At 40.7% G+C, this 23384-nt stretch overlaps 1 protein-coding gene and 1 long non-coding RNA gene across 2 annotated transcripts in view; both read left to right on the plus strand.

Annotated features, from left to right (window-relative positions):
- Positions 1-4860: 4860 nt before the first annotated feature.
- Positions 4861-23384, plus strand: part of LOC113006448 (endothelin-2) — a 38256-nt gene continuing 19732 nt past the window's right edge. The window contains exons 1-2 of the mRNA XM_026142428.2: positions 4861-5440; positions 22525-22681. Coding sequence (XP_025998213.2) covers positions 5380-5440; positions 22525-22681 — 218 coding nt within the window. The 5' untranslated portion in view covers positions 4861-5379. The remainder of the gene's footprint in view (positions 5441-22524; positions 22682-23384) is intronic.
- On the plus strand, positions 18274-20168 carry LOC145420648 (uncharacterized). Its single transcript, XR_013901965.1, has 2 exons — positions 18274-19734; positions 19813-20168. It is a non-coding gene; the product is annotated as an uncharacterized LOC145420648 (long non-coding RNA).

Genomic DNA, 23384 nt, shown 5'->3' on the forward strand with positions numbered 1-23384 from the left:
TACACTTCATTACTTGATGGCCATCAAGCAGCTGCTTTACTGAATAAAAGCTCCAAAGCAGGCAAGTCAAGGTTATTGACTTCTCACAACATGAAGTGCTAGAACCATTTCCCCTCTCCTACTGACACTCATCGGAGCGTTTTACACAGAGACAGTTGAATAATGTCAATAAAAAACAAGGATGTCACCATTTGTTCCTGGCACGGTACAAATGTGGCTTAGAGTGGATACTGTAGTTCTGCCCACTGCAAAACAAAAGGCTGCATATGTTTGCACAGTGATACACAATCACAATCTTTGCTTTGCTAAAGTCTGCAAACTTAGTTTTTCAACTTTAGACTCTTATTAAAGGTTTCAGATGTACAGTAATGTTTCATAATTGCCAGAAAAGCTGATGCAAGCATGGAAACGAGTGCTAAAGCACAGAGTCATTCACAGCCAAAAGAACAAACTGGATCTCAGTGGACTGTTGGACTCTTTAGTAGTAAACAACCAAAGCTTCTATTTTCTAGAAGAATCAGGTTTTGTTTGGGGTTTATATGACAAGACCACGATTTTATTGTAAATTACTGTAATATCCTAGTACAAACACTGTAATGAAAATTTTGGAGAAATCCAGTTAATGCACATCCCAAGATCTTTGAGGTGCATGAATAATAATAATAATAATAATAATAATAATAATAATATTGTATAAGCTGGGAAAAATACATGGATGTGGTTCTGCTACGCTAACATCATTAAAATCCATCATGTGTGTTCACTGTTAACTTATCATTTCATATCACTGTGTAGTTTATAGAGGGAAGCCCACAAATTTGTGCTCAGAGATGTAATGAAGCACATTGTAAACCCAACACATACTGACTAACAGACTCTGGATGTTCTCTTATGATCATACTAGTCTGTGACTGTGAGCTTGCATGTGCTTTCAGTTTCTATCTGCTCTGCAGTTCTGTGTGGAGTACAGATGTACTGGGACTGTTTGTCTGTGTTCAACTACCATCAGTAGACTGCAAATAGAGTACAAATAAATTCTAAAGAGGCTTCAGTGCCATCTTGTCTTTTGCTTAAAGATTTTAGTTTAATTACATGTTTGAAGACACTGTGGCCGTGCAGGCTACAAGCTGAATGTTCCCGCTTCCCACAGTGCTCATTATGTGAAACGCTGCCCGTATCCGTTCTTTCTTCCATGGTGGTGAAGTGTTCACTTCCTCTGCACAGAGCTTGCGATTTGCTTGCTCCTTTTATCAGCAGTTTTGGGGAAACCCGACCAAAAGCATCTTTGTGGCACACAGTAAATGATCTGGCTCGCAGATGTTCGGATTGCCCTCGTTAATCTCCTTATGAAGATGCTTTACTGCTTTTTGGTTAAACTCACAGAAAGACAGCGAGACAGCTTCCTCCATACCCGACCCAAGAGAGGATAGATATGAAGACAGAGAAAAACTGGGGCCCACCTTTTGTAGCTCTGTTGTTTTCCTGTTCAGTTTTCACTGATTTGATCCAAGTGACCTCAGAATCGACTGCAGGCAACTCCCCAGCAATTCATTCCAAAGCAAATACGCAGAAAATATTATCTGCCAGTAGTAGGGAAGCTGAAAACAGTGCTCATTTGGGATTAAAGTAATAGATGGAGGACAGAAATATTATACACATTTTATTTATCTCAGTGTCCTCTTTCAGGATCTCCTGCTACAGTTTAATACACCATTGCAGGACTCCCACATTTGCACCTGGATGCTGGTGAGCACAGCCACAGCCTCCCAGTGTTGGGGATCATGATGTATGAATCTGCACATAAGATGGCCAAAGTTTGAAGTCTTCTTCATGCAAGAAGCCTCTCCACAAATTTCGGTATTTCCAGTGTTTTTAGCTGTCCTTTGGAAAAAGATGAATGTGTCCATGGGCTTTGAAAGCAAAGCAGCGATCTGGGATTTGAACAAAGTTGAAAAATTCATTTCTTGTGAGCGAAGAAGACCTTCAGGGAAAAGTGTTTATCAAAACCACAAAAGACAGACATGTGGAACATTATTGCATTGTTTGTGTCTCATTTATCTGGACATATGGAGGAAGACGGTCACATGACATGCTGCTGAGTTACATATATTTTTACCATTTTTAGTCACTTATGTTTTTAATTTCAACATGAATTTGGAGCATTTCTTATATTTGAAGCAGTTTGGCCTGATCTCCCGTGAATTGTTTCCATACAGCTAAACCTGATTCTGAATTATGTTTCACAAAAACGTAGCTAGCAGTTAAAAAGACGGATGATGTCTGCTTAGGTGGTGAAGGATATCACAAGCTTCTCACAGAGGACGCTAAGGTTCAGTTCTGGTGCAAAATCACAATTTCTTCCAAGCCAAGATCTTTTTTTTGGGTCTCCTGCTCGACGAGTGTTACCCCAAATAAAATGTACATAATTATGTTTTTAAAAGAACGATCGGTATGAAAGATATTACAAGCCATTTTTATAAAATCACAGCAAAGCATGTAATAGAAACACCAGTCCATGGTGTCAGTTTCACACTTTGCCTCTCCAAAGCTTCAAATAGACATGTTTCAGTTGTGGTACCAGCAGGGGGAGATAATATATTCAAAGCAGTCACCGAGGAAGACGTGATGTATAGTGATGTACCAAGTACCACTGATTTCCTTTCCAATCTGATACCAAGTAAAATTCAGGGTGGTATCAACAATACTGCTCCAATACCGATACTTTGTACAAAACCTTAATGTGTTATTGTATTTCAAATTACAGCTTCAGAATGATTACAGGACATCAGACTACTTGTTCGTACTGTTTAATATTGAAGAATTATCATATAGAAATAAAAAACCTGAATTGTTAATTGACGCTGTTTGAACACGTATATCTTGTCATTTAACATGCATATATTTGCCTGGACATTTCAACAAAAACATTCAACATTCACACTTACCCTCATTCACAGTAGTGCTGTGCCGCACTACAAATTTTAGTATTGATCCAATACCAAGTAAATACAGGGCCACTATTGCTGATATCAGTACCAATAATTTTAAGTTATTCAGGCAGCTAATTGGGGGAGAGTAGCGTGCCATAACTTATCAATTTACAAATTCTGAACACATTTCAGGGGAATAATGGAGTTTGATATAATCTTTATTTCACCAGGAAGTGAAACACCTGAGAATTAAACATTTTTAGCACTACTATGGAGTGGCTCATACTGATAGTGGTTTACATGTGAGAGACAGACAGCCTTGTCAGTATTGGGTGGTGGTCTTAATTAAAGGGTCCTCCCGTGTAATGAAGGGAAGACTTCACCTGCTGGGCAGCCTGTATAGGCAGGTTTTCTCTCACGATGTCTCAGGCACCCAGCTTTGTTTTATTCCTACTTTGGTTTGATTGTGTTATAGTCATCTGTAACTGAAGTCACATCCTGATAGCATGTAGTTTTTATTTCCTAGTAAATTTTCTGACAAACTGTTGTTGTGTGGATCTCCCTTCTTTGGCCCTGAATGAGCCCGCCATAACATGAAACTGGAGGAGACACAAGTCCCTTGTTGTTTTAGGAAGATCATACACCATAATAATCTGCTCACACAGATATGCAGAGCCGCTTGGTACCCCTGCTATGCCTCCTATGAATAATGGAGCTCGAGTATCCTAGTAGCACAAAGCAGGACCCTGCCCGGGTCTGGATCAGAACATGCTTGTCTGGTTGCTGCTTAGCAGACTCTGCAGTAAGATTTTTAATCCTGCTTCTTTCATCACACGTGTCCTTCTGGGGAAATTAAGCTAATGTGCAAGTACCGTAAGCTTTGTTTCTGAGGGCCTACAGTGGGTGAGGTGTGAGAAAATGGCCTTACTGCTCAGTAGATCTAAGAACTCAATAAACATTTTCCTGATAAGTTTAAAGTTGCTAGTTTGAATCTATCCATCCATTCTCTTCTGCTAATCCTTATCAGGGTAAAAAAAAACTGACAGACAGCTGGTCACACTCACATTCACACCTATGGACAATTTTGAATCATTGGTTGACCTTACCCCACTGATTGTCTCTGGACTGTGTGAGGAATAAAAAACGAGTTTAAAGTTCCCATGCTAATTAAAATGAGGGGAAAGCAGGACGCTCTCTGGGTCAGGCTTGCCCGTCTGATTGATGAGTAACAACATAGAGTGTGACATGTTGTTTCTCAGTCATGTTCGGCATCTGGTTTAAAAAAAGTTCAGGGGGTGGAAGCCAGAGTTGAGAATTCACCCCACTACTCGCTTAATTTATGACCTCAGTGAACAGTTTCCTTTTGTGTTCCTGGTTTCAAATGATCGCTGCAGGTCACCGTGGCTACATCTGTCTTTTTTATAGTCTGTGACTTTGTGCATCATTAGCTGAGTGGGCACTGACTAACAGGCTGTCATCGTGTCTGCAGCCTAAAACTTTTAAATGCTTCTGTGTGACAGACGCCTCAGAAACTGGCAAATATGTTAACTCTTCACTACATAGAGAACAGAGGACAGCTACAGCAAACAAGGAAATGAACCCCTGTGTCTGTAATATTTTATTGCCATCAGATGAACTGTCATTGTGGCAGATTAGCTCTTTTTCAACCAAGACTTAAACACTTAAAAGTTCAGGTCTACAGTTTTCACTCAGTGTCTCCAGGCAGGTTTTACTCCAGCTGCTGGTGGGATAATAATTCAGTGAGGGTGAAGGAATATTGCAAAAGGGGCAGGATGACAACTATACATGTATGCACGTGTTGCCCCACACAGATAAAGACGTGTGTGCCTAAAATAGCAAGCTGGGCTGTTCCACACATGTAGAGCACTCTGTGAGGAGATCCCAGGGAGGCGAGCTTACACAAAGAAAAAAAGAGGCGAGAAGATGAAAGAGACTAGTGAGGGACGCGGCAAGCATGAGAGCATGACATGGCTGAACCACAGGAGGAGGAGGCTGTGATTAATGACATTCAAGCTGTGAAGGTGTCTCAGTGCAGAGCCAGCCTCCCCGTTGTATCCTCCTCCTCCTCTCGCAGTCACTTCTCTCCATCTGTTTTGATGCAGCTCATAACAGATCGTCACATTATCCTCCCTCCGTCTGGAAACCGCAGCAGCCTTGGGATTAAACCCAGCACCACACTCCTCTCAGTGCTGCACCTGGGAGGCAGCTGTACACAGCGCGTTACCTGACTGGACATTTGAAACAAACCCTCGGAGCCCATTCTTCGTCTTCTTAGGTGCTCACTGGAAACACTTAGGTTAGGTTTTGATTCAGCAGGAGCCTCTGCTCTGCTGCTTCAGCTCCTCCAGCTGCTGCGAGGAACTTTACGAGGAGCCAAGGTGCTTTTGCTCCTTTGATTTCTCACCTGGATGCTGAGGAGATCAACAGGATGGACCTCACCTACATTTGTCTCCTCTTCACGGCTCTAATGTTGATCCAGCACAGCGAAGGTAAACCCGTTTTTATATCTGTCCAATTAGATGTTTGTTACTAGATGGGTGGGATGTAAGGACTCTGTTTACATGGTATAATTTACATGATCCTCTTAAAAGACAATGCATCACTAAGCAAATTAAGGAATATGTTATTCTTTGAGATCTAAGTATTTCTCCAGACGCTGATTAATTTTTATTCCCCTTTCAGGACTCAGTTTGATTTTATTAGCCAGTGAGTTAATAAACAGGTTTGTGGACTACCATGGCAACTTGTTAATTTTGGAGCCCTGAAATTAATAAAAGGTAGAAAAGAGTTATCAAGCTTACAAAAATAATAAACAAAAGTGGTTAAATAAAAAATAATGACCTTTTTCTGTATCTCTTACATAAATACTGCTCATTTTTAATACCGTCACAGCTTCTGCAAATCAAGTATCAAAAATCGATTAGGAATATTTAAACAGTGTTTGAGATGTCAATAAATTATGAATTTATTCATTTTCATGAAGGAAAAATCCACAGCACTACACGTTATTTTTCATGACATGAAAGCACTGCAACCTCAATATTTTAATGTTCACATTATTCATATTTTAATTGAAAGCAGAAACAACATCAGGACTGTGAGGCTGTATAATGAGATCTGCAGCTAGGCGCTCTGCTCTCTGGTTTCCACAGTCGAGCTCATCGTGACATTTTATTATTCAAAAAGCAATCAGAGGTCACGTAGCGTGTAAGGACTCCCTCTGTTGTCGCTTTCTAGCTCTTGGATGATGAAGTTTTACAGTGTCAGTGTCACGGCACCCTGTAACCTGTATATAATCATACCCTTGCTCTTTCAGCAAATTCCTGTGTTGAAGGTCCTACGAACAGATAGCTGTGGAAGGCCGCCTCACACTTCAAACATGATAGAGGTCAAATTTAAAAAGAATATGTCTAATTCAGGCTAAAAATGTCAAAAGTGCATTTATACTTCTCTCACTCTTCAATGTTGATGAAACTGGAACTAAAAGTAACTTTCCAACGTCACCATCTTCCAACACAGGATTGCTTTGTGTTTTAAAACGGCTGGTCTGGTTATAGTAAAACACCGCCAAATGTGATCTTTTCTGGGACCAAAACACCAATGAGAATAATACTGGAATAAACTGTAGGTTCAAAATACGAAACCCCAGTGAGCAGCATCACGATGGTTTCACCTTTCTTTGCATATTGTCGACTTGCTTCAGGTCTTTGAAGTTGCCGGGCTTTCATTCATGCACAGCACTCTTAAGGACCCACCACAGCATTAGAGTCAGGTTGCGGTCTGGACTTTGGATCATTGCAGACCTTGGGTCATTGCATTACCTCAGTACTTTTCTTTTTCAGACATTCTGTTGGAGATTTGCTGCTGTGCTTGGGATCACTGTCTGTTTTAGGCCAAGCTTTAGTCCAAACTTTAGGCCTCACACTGACTCTAGAATACATTGCTATGTAGGTAAGTTCACAGTGGATTCAATGACTGCAAAGTGCCTGTTGCTGCAAATCAAGATCAAACTGTCACCCTTCTACCACCATGCTTCACAGTTAGTGCTCTCCAAGCAAAGTACTTTCTTTTACAGAAGAGGCTTTCTCCTGGGAACCCTTATCAATAAGCCATACCTGTTCACTCTTTCTCAGTTCAGAGAGCTGTTCACTTGGAGGTGGCTGTAGCTCAGATCACCCTCTAATTGGAAGGTTAGTGGTTCGATCCCTGTCTGCTCGAGTCTGCATGCCAAATATCTTTGGGTAATAACTAGGGATGGGTATCGTTTAGGTTTTATCCGATACCGGTGCCAAATCGGTACTTTTGAAACGGTGCCGGTGCTCAAACGGTGCTCAAACCGGTGCTTAAAGAATGGAGAACACAAAATTGGTCCAAAAACCTCTCATGTTCAGCTGTTTTTTGTAAAAATATAACAATGTTAGCCTTTTCTGCAGCTATGGGGCATATATGGTATCACTCTTGGATGGAAGCAGTGCTTAAACAATGGAAAAAACACAAACTTTGTCCTAAACCTCTCATGTTTAACTGTTTTCCACTTTTTCTTTGGTCATTTTAGCCTTTTTAGCCAGGGTGAAGGGAGTATCTGCCATCAAACAAGAGGACAGCCGCATGTAGCTATGATGATGTTTGCTAGTTCACCTTACATGCATTAATGTAATAACGTGGTTAGCCTACTCAACGTAAATTAGCTACTCACGCAGAGAAGAACGGCTGCTGCCACCATCATCCGTCATCATTTCTGCTACACTGGCAGGGCTAGGGGCCAGGACTCTCCTCTTCGTGTTTTTGGGGGATGTTGCATAACAGGCAACCCACCCGCAGTAGATGTGCTCGGTGTGAGGTCTCGCAGCAAGCTATCAAATACGGCGCATTTCTGGGCTTTTAAAAAAAACGCTATGCGTCGCCAGGTGTTTCATCGGATTTGAGGTGTTACCTCCTTTGACAATATCACAGTATCAGCTTAAAGCACTTGTTGCTGCTGAGTTTGCATATTTTGCTATGAAGTACAGCCAGACTTTTGACCGCTTCGCCTTGGACATTTTTAATCTGTAGCTCTGCTCTAACAGAACGTACGTACCTGGCCCCGCCTACTATCCTCGGAAACGTAAAATGATTGGCTAGAATCTAAAGTGTATCACAGCTCAGGAAAAAAAAGCACCGAAATAAAGCACCGAAATGTGCGCTGCTTTTCGGTCTGGTTACTACCGTTTATGTCAGAACCGGTACCCATCCCTAGTAATAACCCCAGGTTTCCTGCACTGGAGTTTGAATGATAGATAGGTAGACAGACAGATAGATAGCACGTAGTTAGGGAATACATAGAAGATGTTTTCGTGTGAATGAGGCAAGCCATATAAAGTGCTCTGAGTAGAGGAGTGCTGTATAAGACACCAATATTAAATAAATTCTAACAACAGCTGATCAAGCTTAAATGTGCAGCTGTTGTTTAACGCGACATCCGCTGGTTTCCTCTTTCTGGCGCAAAGTGGGCAATAAACAAACGAGAGAGAAAAGCCGATCAGCTGATCATTGATCAGTTTCATGATCATGTTCATTGAAGTAGAAACAGGAGAGGGAGGGCAAAGAATGAGCGAAGAAGAGGCAGCTGTGCAGCGTAAAGACAGAATAACTCCAGCTTTGTGTCTTTTTCCATCCTAGCTGAAGTCCGGGACAAACTGTGTTCCTTTTCAGCTCAATACAAAACGCGTAATATTTTCTCTGAATACCGGACGATTCCAGTTTTTACAGGACGGTTGGCAACTCTAATAACTAACCTTATGAATAAAATAAAGTTCACTATCAGTAACATCATAGCACCCACCCAGCTGTATAGAAACTCCGTCATGCTAGCTAGTACGCAGTAAGAGTTATTGTAACTGACTGTAAAAAGTCAGCACAACGAAAATAAACTCCACCTAAACTTGGTTTATATCTGACCCAGATAGACTGCAGGTCATTACTTCTTACCTGAAGTTCAGTTCACCTGACACTCGGACCGGCGGCCGCCTCGGGTCTCTCCTCCTCCTGCCTCCCCTTTCTCTCATCCTCCTGCTGTCCTCCACCACTTGCTAATGTTACTGAATCTGTGGAAGCTCCGCGATAGCCACCACCAAACAACTGAGTTATTTTTACACACCGGCCAGCATCTGGCCAATCCACCACCTTTCATTGTTTATACCGTTACCAAAAAAAATAAAAAAATCATTGGCCCATAAAAATGAAAAATCACCATAGACGGGTAAGATGGGACGATTTAGTCTGTGAAGCTGAGTTTGAGCCACACAGAAATCCAACCATGAACACAAAACGACCTCTTGTAGCCTCCAGCTAACATACCTGAGGGCTGCTGAGGAAATAAGTCTTACAGCTGTACATGCTAAGGACTGTGCGGTAAAACCCTTTTCATTGAAAATTAATTCTTTTTCAAATGACTGATGAGTCAAGTAAAACTGTGGATTTAATGAAAGCTGGTATAATCTGGTCTTTAGCTGAGTTTGGGTAACAATGCCTGGTTTAGGTGTTCTTCAGACTGTTAGCACATTCAATCCCCAGATATCTTTGTGAAGCAGCTAATAAAATGTTTTCAGAAACCTTGATGGTAAGGCCCTCACAGAAGGAAGAAGTAATTTTAAAAAATACAAAAGGACATTATTTCACATTAGCCCGAGGTATAGTTTAAGCCTGCCAGGAACTTTAAAAATCGAAGCAGGCTGGGATATTTAACTTTTTGAATAGGTCTACCTGCAGAACTGGATTGTGGATCTTTCATTTCTAAAACCAGGGCTGTGTTGTGTTTTCATACTCCTAAATTTCCTGCACAAGTCTAAACCAGGCTTTCTATTATAGAAGAGTCATTTACAAAGAAAGCTTTGTAGGCTTGATAAAGGTGCCTACAAAGTGAATAAAAATTCATTAATTATTTTAATATACAAATATTGAATTGAAACACTGGCAAAAAAATCATGGTTTGTCAAACAGACTCATTTCATGGTGCAGGCGATGAAGGACAAACACATTATCGGGTGTTTTAAAGAGTTATTTGTGATTTGAACTCATTTAAACTTTTGAAACACCAAAGACATAAAGTGGAATAACCAGTCTAGGTAGCAGCAGACCAGTGACCCCTCTGTTCTCAAAGATAACATTCCTGGTTTGGTCTTTAGGTTTGTTGGCTTGAACCACACGCAGTGCTTACAATGGCTTACAGAGCCGATCTTCTCAAAAGAATTTACAAACATAACAAATTTAAATCATACTTTATGCTCATTCTTGCATGATGAATTTATATTTGTGATAATAAAAATGTTGTCACATGTACAGTACGTGTCAAAGAAGCCTGACACCAAGTCTAATTTAGCATGCCACAGGCCAGCCAGCTGAAGTACAGCTGGGCACATTTATGTGTAATCCTGGTAAGAACAGGATTTGGTGCAGCATTACAGTATGACCCTCTTGGTGTTGCTGAATGAAAACCCACATCCTCAGGTAGATCTTAAAGGTTAAGGGACGGGGTGGCTACTTGCAGTTGCAAGTTTTCTTTTACATTTACACACCACAAGCTAGAGCTAACCGTTGTAATCATTTCGAGCAGTGTGCAGTTAAAAGGAAAATATAAATGGAAGTTGGCTGAACATCTTCTCTATGAAACAAGAATTACTGAGGTTTGTCATAAAGTGTGAGCACATTCTGAGAAACACCAGCGTTCTTCCTGTTTCTACATCAGTTGAAATCGTCATTATGAAATAGTACTTGTGGTTTCGGGTGTCCTGACCAACACTCAATCTACTCATTTCCTCTTGTTCAGCAGTGTGCATGCTCATTACTGTCACAGGGTACTACTTATGACTGAGGTGAGGCGAGGAGCTGCCTTTTCCATGAAATATTTAGCATACTGAATTACTGGGTACATGCTACCTCCATCATCTTAAACAAATATAGTTTGGGTAGAGTCTTTGTTAGCGTGAGGACCTCAGAGAATTTTTAAAGCACCTTTCTGTCAACATGTTGTCCCTACTCTTTCTCTACTTTTCTGGCTGCCGCTGTCTTTTTTTCCACTTACCAAACTGTCTACCGTTTTTCTTGCCATTTTTCTGTCTCCTCTATCTCCACCTTCCCATTGGTCTTAATCTGTGCTGCGTGTTTTGTATTTGTCTATCACAGCCAGACATCTGAGCCTTATTAGGGATTGCTGGAGAAAGCAGCACTTTGAAATCACAAGACAACACCACAGCCTTTGTCTTCGAGCACTGAGGACACTAAATAAAACCTAACAGCCTGTATAACAACAGAAACAGCCTGAGCTGGTTGAAAATGTGCAGATGGGTGGTAATTTGAAAGAAAAACTACAACCCTGACCCTTACAGTTTGAGCCCTACTTTTCTGTTCCTGTCCATTTTTCCTTATAGTGAGACTGGTCACTGCAAATCAATGCAAAGTAATAACTCATATCACCTTTCTCTCCTGGGATAATGATGCCCCAGTCCACTAAATGATTAGATTAGGAAGAAATGTTTGGACTTGTACCCTGGGCACTCACCGGATTTCAGGCCAGCTGACTTTAGAATGAAACAAATGAAGTAAAAGAATTTGGAAGAATGGTGTTGGTGTCTCCAACAGAGATCAGCAGATTTGGACAGTCAGTAGCTAAGAGCAGATCAACTGTTCTGGTAGCAAGGGCACAACACTTTACTAAAATATTTGGGAATTTTTAAAAAATTTATTTTTTCATTTATTTTATTCATTTTACTAATCCTTGAACACAATCTTCATGCCACTATGTAACCCTCGTTTACATTTCCTATCCCAAATATTTTGGAATGAAACAAGCCATCAGCTGTCAAACAGCTGTTTGGTAAAAAGCTTAAAAATCTACAAAGACAATCTTCAAAAAGTCACAAATCTCTAATGTTTTGGCAAATAACATGAAAGGGTTAATTTCTCCATCAAACTGCAACCTGTGCGTCAACACAAGGATAAAGTCAGGCTACCTTCTGGAGCTCAGGTGTCATCATAATCACTAACTTGATGCTCGCCGTTCTTCGCTCTGTGCTCACCTGTGCTCAGTCGGGAGGTCAGAAGGTCTCTGACAAAGCAACATGTCCAGGGTGGACGTCAGAGTTTCATCAGGGATGGTTGATGGAAAGTGTATTTTGTTTTTAAACTCTCAAGTGTAATTTTATTCTGCCTTTCATGACATAAAACTGGAGACACTGGGGCTTCAACGGCCCCAAATTAGGCTGGGAGTTTACTCTGGCTTTAATGTTGGCCTCAGTACATTTTTATAATCTCCGAACGTTGTGCCCGCCAAGGGTAGAATGTTCAGAGACAATGCCCAAGAGTGCGCTCAAACTAAATACAGTGTTTTACTTCTTACACAAAACCACTGCATACCTTCTGTTTCTTTTCAAGTGTTTATGAATGCTGAAGAATTCAAAGGACTGAATGTTACAGTCTTTTCCTGGCTGAGAGGTTTGTACCTGTGCACTGACTTCTGCCAGTCCAAACAACCAGCTCGTGGATTAGCAGCTGATCCATGTGTATATTGTCAAATATTGTCAAACCCCGCGGAGCCTACCAGACCCTCTCATAACAGGGGCAAGAAATTAAACTTTGGCTCAGCAGTCCGCACACGATGCAGGACCCTGAACAGGGGGTTTGCCTCTTGGTATTTCCCATGATTTTATTTTTGTTCTTAAGCCAAAGATGCAAAATAGCACACGAGCTTGCATGAATACTTGCACATGTATGTAAAGTATGCAGGTTCATATGCACAGGCATGTGGATACCTGTGCTAAAGGATCACAAAATACTAAATGCAAATTATGGGAAAGGAAATGTGCATCACACTGAGAGCTGCTTAAAGGACTGAAAGGGTGCCAAATAGAGAGACGAAATCATAAGGTCCAGGAAAAGTTTAAATGTTTACATCCATAAAGTGTAATTCACTGCCTGTGGCAAGGAAACAATAAAGAACCAACTTTCAGCTTGAAGTCTGATATCACTCATGCTCCTATAGAGAACAAGACTGGCAAATATCCAAGTAAGATTTCAGGGACAGTGCTTCCCCCATAGTGTGTGTAAAATTTATTATGCCGAGCTCAAGATCAGTCTGATATGTTGTTGTTCTTCTTATTATTATTAGTATTATTATCATTATTATTATAACTAGTAGTAGTAGTATTGTTCTGGCATTCATTAAGAGCATCACGTTCATGGTCTCTTTTGTATTGTATTTGTGTTACTTTTATCTGTCACAGCTGCTTTGAAATGTTCCCTGATATGCAAACGACTGATGGATCTGAATTATCGATTCAAATGTTTACTAAGACTGATATTAAGATTCTCAAAGCTCACATTATGATGTTTTAGTGGCAGAAAGCATCAGTTTGCAACTCAGGTTCTGGAAATGACACTAACCAGACAAGAACCGAACCCAAGGTGCTGACTGAACATTTTGGCACCTTGTTCCACACAGTGAGCTCTGCAGGAAGAATAAACTCAAAGTGGTGTGGCGTGACTTTTGTGATACATGATGTGACTTCTTACCCAGCTCGTGAATTAAATTGTCTTTTCATTTTACTTTTGTTCTCTATGACACGTTCCTCTTAGATATTTTCTGCTTGTGACTGAATTAACACGAGAAGCTCTGATGCCCACCCAGTTTTTGTTCGTTTATTTCTGGCACAGTTAGATGCTTAGCTCTCATTGGCTTCTGCCCAAGACAAACAAAACCTGAAACTTGAAGGCTTGAAAAACATCTGGAATCAACTAAAGATGCTCAGCCTAAGCAGACTTAGCAGTCCCTGTATTTCCTCTGTCTCTGCAGGTTTGTGAGCATTGTAATTAACACAAACGTCTTTGGGACTGTGCACCAACCCAGTGTGAGTGTGAGTGATCCATTGAGTGTCTACCATCAGTCAATATCAGACCCCTAACTATAACCCTTAGGTGGCCTAAAATTGCCCCAGGAGGTTGTCCTTACCTCATTCAGCAGAGGTCATTTTGTCTTTATGATATAGTCATAAAATCTTGGCCTTTGTCATACAAAAAGGAGTATTTAATTAAATAAGGTGATAAGTTCAAAGAAGGCTGCGATGATAAAATAAAAATGATAAATGATATTTCAATTTTCTTCTTGACAGATCTCAGCCCTGAAATCAAAACGTTAGTGAGGATGAAGCGAAAGGCACCGACAGGTGGTGGCACTGAAAAGTTCACCTTTTTTTCCCCCGACAAACTTGAGGATTCGCGATACGCTCAGTGCTGCAAACATCTGCACGCTGCACTCTGTCATTATTAGTATTATTCTATCCTTTCTGCAGACCGCTCAATCAGTGTCCATGTCTCCGATTTTGCAGTAATTACAACAAGCTGCTTCTTTTGTCTTCAGGTTTACAGGACAAATGAGCGATGGAGACATCTCCCTGTTCAAAAGATGCAAACCAGCGAGGCTGGTTGCATCTGTACATCAATCTTTGATGCTGTACATACACATAAAACATGTGTATTATATATTCTGTTAAAGAATATAAAAGCAATGATGGAGAAACTCGAGCCACCGCACAGCTGGGTGCCACGTGTTCAAACTGAGAGAGGCAAGGTCGACGTTGATGCCAGTTTGTTTTTTTTCTGGCATATTTCTGGCCTTTGGACTCGACATCAGTGCTCCAAAGTGACATTTTGGAAGCAACACTCACTCAGTCATCCTCTGGCACAGCCTCGGAAAAGATGAATAATAATGACTAAATAGGAACATGATAATTCAATATCACAAAATGTGAAACTGGTTAGTGTCATATTGTCTTTTTAGCTTTCGATGCAAATGAGTGGCCTTTCAAGCAGTTGAAAGTCTTTATTGAGGAATTTAGTTTTGATGACAGAGATTTAACCTGACAAATCTCTGAAGTCATCTGAGAGACAGCATTATTTGACTGTTTCCTCATGCAGGCCAGGATTGAAACCTCTAAGCTGCTTGTCTAACCTCGTCTATGTACAGTACGTAAAGGTCACACTCAAGCATGTGTGTTTTTAGGAGGAAATGTGAGGACCATGGATAAAAAGTGTGAAATCTCCATGCCAAATGGATTCAAGCCTCAGTATCGAGAAAGTCCCTCAGTTCAGGTGAGTTGGACTTGGCTGCCCGAGAAGTAACTGTGCAAACCAGTTTGGAAAATGTGTTTGTTTAATGTGCCTTCCTGCTGCAAAACTCCAGATGCAGAAACACTGAGACGTGAAGTTTCCCAAAAACTTTTAACCGAAGCAGAACTGATTTTTTATTTTACCTTGACTAATAACTAATAATAAATATAATTCCTGGTGTACTTGCACCAGCTTCAGTTACATAAAGAGGAAGGACACTTTACAGGTCATTTTTCTTCTGTCAGATTAACAGTTGTTTTTATCTTTAAACAAAGATTCAGTTTTTTATTTGACATTCTTGCTTTGACTGAAACTCCGCTGATCACGCCTCAGCTCAGTTTCTACCAACCAGTAAGGTGATGTGAAACATCTGTGGTGTCGACCCCACTGTGAGGTCAGGAAGTCTGGATCAAGCCTGAAGTGCTATTAGGAAGTTGAAGCTAAGCTGGGATTAAAATCATTTTACATTTTGTAGAGTTTTCTTGTCAAGGCATTTTATTCACATTCAGTGTTTCAATCAGTCCGAAGGTTTCCTCTTAAAGAAAGTTATCACAGATCCTTTTCAGAATATACTTTGGCATTACCACAAAGACCGTGGGTTAAAAATAAGATCCGAGCACTGTGAAGTAAAGCAGAACAGGAGATCCATTATCCTCTTCATCGTGTTGTGTCTGATATCGTAATGATGTCTGGCAGAAAGCTGCTGTGCTGACAGATGTGTCCGTCTGGCACTGAAGCATTCAGGTGTGCAAAAACACACACATAACTTCGACATGACGTTGCAAACAGCAGCAGGTAGCTTTGTGTGGTTCCCGGTCTGTACTTGCCTAAATAAAACCTCCTCACTCCTCCATGACAGCACCCTGCTGCCCAGAATATACAAAATGCTCTGTATCAGTGCAAAGTGCATGCATATGTGTTAAAAATGTGACGCAAAATTAGATTTGAGCGTAGGCGGGCTAGGCTCAGTCTCAGATACAGAGCAAGAAGTTTTGGCATCTGGAATCTGCCACTTAAAAAGAGCCATTTAATGTTGCCTTTTATTGGAGGTTTTCCGTGCTGGTTTACCTCCGGGTAGTCCCAGAAAATCCTGGAGAGATTATAAATCTCAGCATCCCCCAAAAGTATTTTGAAAATGTTGCTTGAGAAGTGTTTTACTGGGATGCTTATTGTAGTAAAAGGGCCTCCACTGACTGGTGTGTCTGAGAATGCTCATCCTGCTGATGACGGCTGGGGTTAGTTGAAATTAGAGATGGACCGATCCGATGTTACGTATCGGTATCGGTCCGATACTGACCTAAATTACTGGATCGGATATCGGAGAAAAATAAAAAATGCAATCCGATCCATTAAATATCACGAAAGCACCTCACAAAACTTGCAACACGCCGTAACTCACCTCAGAACGTTAGCACGTCGGAGCAGTATGCATCACGTGATAGAGCGGCTGTGGCATGCGGGACCTGTCGGTGGTCTGGATAGCATGTGGAGCTTCGCTAGCAACCCGGCATTTCATCTCCGACAAAGTTATCCCCGAGAGAAGTAAAGCAAGTGTGTAAGTCCATCTCTGAATGTAAAGCATTCCTGCGTTAAGCTTAACAAGCGACTGCCTCTTCTTGCTGCTACTTCAATCATGAAACGGCTTAATGATCAGCTGATCGGCTTTTCTGTCGCGAGTCCGTCTCTCTTGTTTGTTTTTGGCCCACTTTGCACCAGAAAGAGGAAACCAGTGGCTGAACAACAGCAGCACGTTTAAGCTTGATAAGCTGTTGTTAGAATTTATTTAATATTAATTTTTACACCAGGATCTTTTTCTACGTAGCTGACGCTGGTAACTGTGCAGGGGCAGATCTAGCAAAGTTTAGCTAGGGGGGCCGATAGGGCATGAACAGGGAAAAGGGGGCACAAAGACATACTTTTCTTTCTTATTTTCATTTAAAATGTCGAGCTTTTATTAATAATTATAAGTTTTAATTTGATGTAAAAGGAATAGAAGTCCATTACTGTATATAGTATTTTAGTGAGGACTCGAGCAGCAGAGTTCTGAATGAGCTGTAGTTGTCTGACTGATTTTTTAGGTAGACCTGTAAAGATGCTGTTACAGTAATCAAGCCTACTAAAGATGAATGCATGGACTAGTTTTTCCAGGTCCTGTTGAGACATCAGATCTTTTATCCTTGATATATTCTTGAGGTGATAGTAAGCTGACTTTGTTATTGTCTTAATGTGTTTTTCTAAGTTTAGGTCTGCATCCATCACTACACCCAAATTTCTCGCCTGGTTTGTGGTTTTTAGATGTATAGATTGAAGTTCTCTGGTGACCTGTAATCGTTTTTCTTTGGCGCCAAAGGCTATTACCTCAGTTTTGTTTTTGTTTAGCTGAAGAAAATTGTGGCACAACCAGTCATTGATTTCCTCAATGCATTTACCAAGAGCCTGTACAGTGCCTCGGTCTCCTGGTGACATTGTGATATATATTTGTGTGTCATCTACATAGCTGTGATAGTTTATTTTGTTGTTGTTTATAATCTGTGCCAGTGGGAGCATGTAGATGTTAAACAGAAGGGGTCCCAAGATGGAACCTTGGGGAACTCCACATGTGATACTTGTCTGCTCAGATGTGAAGTTACCTATTGATACAAAGTATTTCCTGTTTTCTACGTATGTTTTGAACCAGTTTAGTACAGTTCCTGAAAGACCTGTCCAGTTCTCCAGTCGTTTGAGTAATATGTTGTGGTCAACTGTATCAAATGCTGCACTGAGATCCAGTAAAACTAGGACTGACATTTTTCCACTGTCTGTATTCAGACATATGTCATTAAACACTTTGGTCAGAGCGGTTTCAGTGCTGTGGTTCTGTCTAAAACCTGACTGGAAGGCATCGTAGCAATTATTCTGTTTTAAGAAGTAACTGAGTTGTTGAGAAACTGCTTTTTCAATGATCTTACTTAAAAACGGGAGATTTGAGATCGGCCTGTAGTTGTTCATTTGTGTCTTGTCAAGATTGTCCTTTTTCAGTATAGGTTTGATTACAGCAGTTTTTAGTGATTCTGGAAACACACCTGATAATAAAGAAAAGTTGACGATCTGTAACAGGTCTGACTCTAAAGTCTTTGAGACCTTTTTGAAAAAACTTGTTGGCAGGACATCTAAACAGCAAGAGGAGGAGTTCAGTTGACCTAAGATGTCCTCCAGGTCTTTGCTGTTAATCGGGTGAAACTGTTTCATGGTGTTTAAACAGTTTTTTGGTGGACACAGTACATATCCTGGATCTGCTGTTGATGTACCAATTGCTTGTCTAATTTTTTGGATTTTTTCAGTGAAGAATTTGGCAAAGTCATTGCAGACCATGGTCGAATGAAGTTCAGCTGCCACTGACACAGGGGGGTTTGTTAGCCTGTCAACTGTAGAAAATAAGACCCGAGCATTATGGCTGTTTTTGGTGATGATGTCAGCGAAGTAGGACCTCCTTGCATTCCTCAGTTGTAAATTATAATTGTGAAGTTTCTCTTTATAAATGTCATAATGAACCTGGAGGTTTGTTTTTCTCCATTTGCGCTCAGCTTTCCTACACTCTCTTTTTTCATTTTTCACCTTTGTGGAGTTTCTCCATGGAGACTTTTTCCTTCCAGAGATAACCTTCACCTTAATGGGAGCAATAGTGTCCATTACATTTAACATGTTAGCATTGAAGCTATTGACGAGCTCATTGACTGACCCTCTGGACAGGTCAGGTGTTAATGGGAAGACCTGGTTAAAAATTGCACTACTGTGTTCAGTTATACACCGTTTTGTGATCACTGTTGTTGATATATTTGTGTGGGCTGAGATTTTACTTTCAAAGAAAACACAGTAATGATCAGACAGGCCCACATCAGACACAGTAACCTTTGAAATGCTCAGGCCTTTGGAGATCAGTAGGTCAAGAGTGTGTCCTCTATTATGTGTGGCCTCTGTTACATGCTGAGTCAGCCCAAAGTTGCCCAGAGTGTTACTCAGGTCTTTAGTCCCTTTGTCCTGAGGGTTGTCCACATGAATGTTAAAATCCCCAGCAATAATTACACAGTCAAAATCAACACAGATCACAGACAGCAGTTCACTGAGGTCATTAAAAAAGTCTGTGCAGTATTTGGGAGGCCTGTAAACATTAAGAAACACAACTTTGGATGGGGCCTTCAGCTGTAAAGCCACATATTCAAAAGACTGAAAACTTCCAGGAGATAGCTGCTTACATTGAAATGATTCAGGACTAGGGATGGGTATCGAAAACCGGTTCTTGTTGAGAACCGGTTCCCACTGTTTCAATTCCTTGGAATCGTTTGCCATTTTTGCAAACGATTCCCTTATCGATTCCAGTCGCCCCGAATGACGTCACCACGTTGCGGAGCGTCATTTACCTGGCAGGAAACATGGCGCCTAAGCGGCTCAAACGCTCAAAAGTTTGATTATACTTTACGAGAACCGATGACAACAGGGCAACTTGCAAAGTAGATATTTCATTTAAGGGAGGAAACACTACGAATATGCAAAAGCATTTGCTCACAAAACACGCGATGACACGCGTTTTTAATTCCGCTCCGGACTCGTGACTCTCAACCCAGCAGCAGCGCTAACGTTTGCACGTCCTCTCCCGTTAATGCGGCAGGTAAATAATCAACTAACAGTGCATATTATGTTAGCGCAATCTGCCTTATTACAAGACCTGCCATTACTGTACATGTAGGTGACCATGATGAGAGAGACAGACAGAGTCTGGCTGGCGCTCGCTGGCAGTTCTCGCTGCAGTCTACCGGTAGCGTCTCCTTTCAGGCCAGGATAGACTAATGTCACCGAGCAGTGTCTAAGTTTGTGGTCAAAGGCTTGCACCCATTTGCCACAGCAGATGCCCCCGATATATACTGTTTTGATTGTTTGTTTGTTTGTTTGTTTGTTTGTTAATTAGTTAGTTAGTTTATTTGCTTGTTTTAATCAATTTTAAATCATGCTTTTTATTTGTTCTTGTTTCTAATGTCTCTGTAAAGCACTTTGAATCACCTTGTTGTTGAATTGTGCTATACAAATAAACTTGCCTTGCCTTGCCTATATAGTAACTATTAAGTCTAATATATATACCCTAGTAAGCTATAGTACTTTTTCCTTTGGGAAGGTACCATCTGTGCAGTCTGCAATTTTGTTGAAGAAAGATGTTGAATCTATTTAATATTTCTTGAGAAATAATTGATTTCTGTGCATTTTTTTTCACACTGCATCAAATTGAGGTTGATTACGTCGATTAAGCATCATGAGGTGGAGCGTGAGGGGTGGTTCCCTATTTTTTATTTATTTATTTTTGTTGTTGCTGGGAGTTGGAACCCTATTAGTTAGGTTGCTTAATATTTACGCTAAGTACTCTTTAAAATACCAGAATAGGGAGGATGGTGTAGGTTTAAGTTTATTAGATTGATCAGTATTGCTGAACTATGAAATATTTTTTTTTGCATACAGGTATAACAGAATAGCTTTAGTGTAGTTGTTGTTTTAAACTTGAGTATGAACATATACAAAATGCAGCAAGATATTAAAAAACAGTTTTGTTGATTAAAAAACACTATATCGGATTCATATCGGTATCGGCAGATATCCAAATTTATGATATCGGAATCGGTATCGGACATAAAAAAGTGGTATCGTGCCATCTCTAGTTGAAATGTGAACCTTTATGAACTTTCTTTGAAAAATGTGCATGAATAAAAACCTAATGTGATTCTCTGGGACACAGCCGGGTGAAGAACAGAGCAACACCTAAGTTTATTGTGAGAAAAGGTGTTATTTTGCTCCCACATGTAAATCGTGTAAATCCCTCTTGGACGCCTAAACGTTCTCCCATGCGCATCGAGAACAAGATCAAAGGCCGTCTGTGGGTTCTGCCTGCTTTATGGGCTCTCTGTGTGTACGTGTGCTTTTAAACATGTGTCTTTGTGTTTGTAAGTCTATGTTCAGGTACAATATTACATGTCATTCATGCTAAGGGAGTTGTGTTAAGTTAAGTGGGAAGGAACAGGGAGTTGTTCCGACGCTCCGGTGACAAAAACAAAGGCAATGACGGCTCTGGCTCTCTTATCGGAAACACACCAGGCCCGTTGGAGGGCATGGTGTCATGTGACTGTAGCTGTGAATGTGCTTTTCTGGGGTGTTGATGAAGACCTTGAGACTATAAAATTGAATAAAGTAATTTCCGACTTTAACAAAGTAAAAGCTGCACACAGACTTTCCTTTGTTGTGCACCCAAGGAAAACCTGTGAGTGAATGAACTAGTTAGGTTAAGAGTAGCTATTTCTACAGGTACTGGATTGATTGCCATGAAATTTCTAAAAGGCATTCATGGCCCCAACAGGCTGGATCTCTTTGTTGATGCATTAACTTATAATCCTGCAGTCGGCTCTACCGCCATGCAAGCCGCTCTTGAAGCTGCTCATGGTGGGTATCTGAACTTTCTTAATGTTTACCGTCTTCACCATCCATCGTTTGTATCCTGTTGATTTATGTTGACATTTCTTATTAGCAGCAAATGAAAATAAAATGAATAATAAACCACCATACAAATTTAAACATTAATATCTGTACCCAGTCTAGATCTTAAAACCAATATTTTCAGTCTCATGTTTTACCAGTTTTCCAATCTGCCCCAGGGCTGGTGATGTGAGCAAACCCTGGCGTTATAGTTTCTGGATATAATAACTGGAAGTATATAGGAATGAAAGTTGGATGCAATGTCCATTTTTTCTTTAGGTCTATGAGAAACTGACCCTACTGCTCAGTTGATACACGGCCCCAGTAAACACTTTCCTGACGTGTCCCAGTGGCCATGCTTATTTAATACATGCTCGTATTTCAGACTAGGGGGCGTATGCTTTTTTGCACTGGACCTGCCCAATGGGTCCTGTTAAAATGACTACAGATTTTATATACAGTCTATTGTTTTTAGGCATTTGCAAATTATCAGTGGCAATTGCACATGCAAGCTCACAGTGTAAGGATCCCACAGTATTCCCACTCTTCCTGTTGATGCTTCACGTCTCTTTGCATTTGAAACACGTACATACCTGTAGGAATTCACGTGCTGTGTAGGCAGTTTTTAATGTATGTTTCCACCTCGAGGTACAACAGATCATCATCAGCAAAAATGTAAAGAAAAGAGACAAAGAGACTGACATGTGGATAAAATATGATTGCTTCTCTCCTCAACACCAGCTTTAGATGAGAACTGCTTCACACGGCTTCTTCATTAATATTGATCTAAACAGAATTGGCAGTAAAAATTTGAATTCTGAACTCAAATCTCAAGTTAATGCAAACATCTCTCATTCATCCACTCATGACAAAGCAGCAGAATCGCTGCATACTTGAGTAGATGATCATTAATAGCCGATAACCCTGCCCTGCCTGTGTGTTCCAGCCCTCTCTGTTTCGAGCTCTGTGCTGGAGGATAGCCCCCCAGTGCAGCTCCCCCATATGGCTCACCGGCGAGAGAAACGCTGCTCCTGCGAGAACCAGAAAGACAAAGAGTGCATTTTTTTCTGTCACATTGGCATCGTCTGGATCAACACCCCGAGGTGAGTCTGCGAGAGAACAAAATTAACCCTTGTGTGGTGTTCGTATTTTTGTTACACAGCCAGTGTTCATGGGTCTGGTGGACCCGCTAGAGTTTTGGCTTTCCAAATTAACACTATCAAACAATTTTATGTTAAATTACTCAACAGATGTTTACTTCATCCCAATTACAAGACATATGAACAGCAAACATGGTTAATTTTTTCCCTTTACCTTTGTTAGATCACATTTATGAATTAATGTGCTTCTCGTTTTTCTTTTATATAAAATGTTATAAATAAATCAGTTATAATCAAGTGGAGTGAGTGGAAAGACACAACACATTTACACGTGAAAAAATAATTAATTGTTTAATTTTTCTTTTGAAAAAAACTGAACACGGGTCTCACAGACCCAAACACCATACAAGGGTTAAACATTTTATGGCTTTGTTTCCTCTGTAATGAAACATTGGAGTGTTGCGATAAAGTTTACTGCCGTAAATGTGATGACAAAACAAAACCGAGAAAAGAAGTTGTCTATAATCTGTCCAAAGGATGAACAAAGCTCTGTGCGTGCAGCTTTAGCAGGGCCGTGGGTGGGAGGCTTCTGCAGCAGCTTCAGTCCATGAATAAGATTAACTTTCACTGTTTTGTCAAGGCAGTGATTTTCTGAATTTTCAGTGATTTTCCCCTTATTCTGCCTCAGACCAAAGACATGCACAGT

This window comes from Astatotilapia calliptera, chromosome 15, assembly GCF_964374335.1.
Source record: "Astatotilapia calliptera chromosome 15, fAstCal68.1, whole genome shotgun sequence".
NCBI classification, from domain to species: Eukaryota; Metazoa; Chordata; class Actinopteri; order Cichliformes; family Cichlidae; genus Astatotilapia; species Astatotilapia calliptera.